This window comes from Pundamilia nyererei, unplaced genomic scaffold, assembly GCF_000239375.1.
Source record: "Pundamilia nyererei isolate P.nyererei 1_Seehausen unplaced genomic scaffold, PunNye1.0 scaffold01619, whole genome shotgun sequence".
Classification (NCBI taxonomy): domain Eukaryota; kingdom Metazoa; phylum Chordata; class Actinopteri; order Cichliformes; family Cichlidae; genus Pundamilia; species Pundamilia nyererei.
The window spans coordinates 1-1,771 of record NW_005189020.1 but is presented as its reverse complement, the minus strand read 5'-3'; the positions used below and the strand labels follow the sequence as shown (position 1 = coordinate 1,771).

The 1,771-nt window shown below is 40.1% G+C and overlaps 1 protein-coding gene across 1 annotated transcript in view; it reads right to left on the bottom strand.

Annotated features, from left to right (window-relative positions):
- LOC102204587 (triosephosphate isomerase-like) overlaps positions 1-255 on the bottom strand; it is a 4,892-nt gene extending 4,637 nt beyond the window's left edge. Inside the window, exon 1 of the mRNA XM_013908148.1 lies at positions 29-255. Coding sequence (XP_013763602.1) covers positions 29-137 — 109 coding nt within the window. The 5' untranslated portion in view covers positions 138-255. The remainder of the gene's footprint in view (positions 1-28) is intronic.
- Between the last annotated feature and the right edge of the window lie 1,516 nt (positions 256-1,771).

The window sequence follows — 1,771 nt, the reverse complement described above, 5'->3', positions numbered from 1 at the left end:
GGTGATGGTGTCAGAAGAAGCCACATACCGACATTTGAGTCCACCTTGCCTCCGTTCATGGTCTGGATGAGCTCCCCGAGGCTTTTCTTGTCGCCGTTCATCTTCCAGTTTCCACCAACGAAGAATTTTCTGGTCATGTTTGCGATTTTGGGGGGACGTTAGCCAAAGAGTGAAACGGTACTGAAAGTCCACTGGGGGTCCTTCTAGTCTGGGGTAAGAGAGCGGACGTTAATGAGCAGCTCGGGGTATTTATTAGCGTGAAGGTCTAACCCCTCCTCCCCCTCAGCACCATTGGTTCACGCTGGTACGCCCGTAAAACGCGTTTCTGCCTCATTTTGAGGAAGAGGAAGAGGAGAATGTCATGCTGCGTTCAAGTGCCGTGCGGGAAAAGTAGCTTTTTCCTGGATGAACCCGTTAGTGAGGACAACAGATATGAAGTGAAGCAATCGACAGCCTTGTGTTATTTTCACTCCTTCTAATTAAAGAAAAGATGTTATTTTTTCTTATTTATTTTTTCATGTTTTTCTGAGTTAGTTTCCAGAGTGTGTTCGTTTTTATTCCTTAAATAGTTTTATTGTTAGCTTTTCTTAAGTATATGTATTTAGGGCTGTGCAGGAATATCGGGAAACGATGCACCTTACCTATATGTAACACAACTACAGCTAACAAAAATATAAATAAACAGTTGCAAAAAAACATGTAGGGATTTTCTGTTTATCTACTCGTTTAAGATACTCGTTAACAACAAAGGAAGTTCATGGATGTAGTGAATGAGGACATGCACAAGGTTAGTGTGATGTAGAGTGGGTGGTCGAAATACGGTGAGATGAATGCAGATGGTACGCTTTAGCGACATCTAAAGGGAGCATCCGAAAGAGGCAGTTATTACATTTAAGTAGTCTTGTTTCGATCAAATTTCAGCATTGATATGAATAGTATTAGCCTTTATTTCACCTGAATCCTCTAAATGATCAGACCTACGGTACCTTATTTTTTCCAATCATAAGTATCTCGCTTCTGTTACTCAGTCATGACGGTCAACCATTTGATTGGCTGTGACGACGCCAATCCCGCCCACCCACTCATTGACGGCTTGTTCAAAAAACGTTGTGATTGGTGAACACTCGGGCCACTTTTAAAGTATTTGCATATCCGGCATGCACTGCGCTAAAAATGCCCTTTTTATACTTTTAAAGTATAACTTTCAAAGGGTTTCAGTTGATACATTGGCTGTACATGTATTTAAATATATTATAAATGAATATTTTTAAATATTTCCATTATTTCTGACATCGTATTTTGCACCTACAGAATCACACCGTAACAACAGTGTCTGTGCCTGGTGTTCTAGTACCGATAGGGCTCAGTTTTGCGTTAGGAATCTTTGCTCTTAGATATTTGTCTAGTAGGTTTCTCATAAAGAGAAGCCCTCACTCATGTGTTTAAAGGAAGCTCTGTAAGTCTATTCATTGGTAAATAGAAGAACTTTTACCTCGTTTAGGGCCTATTTTACTCTTCTACTTCAATTTGTGATACACTTATAAGATACAGATGGGCTCAAGCAGCGTTGTCCAACAAATAGTATTAATAAAATAACACAAAAGTATGCAACATAAGGTAAACATATGCGTTCTTCGGTAGCTCTGGTGGAATAAAATCGGTTGTTCAGTCTGACGTCACTAGCCGTGTCTGGGTCTAAACTCCGCTGCAGGTCCATATATCAAATGATCACTGTGGCATTACTGAGAGTTGAAAAACTGTCTAAAGTCTT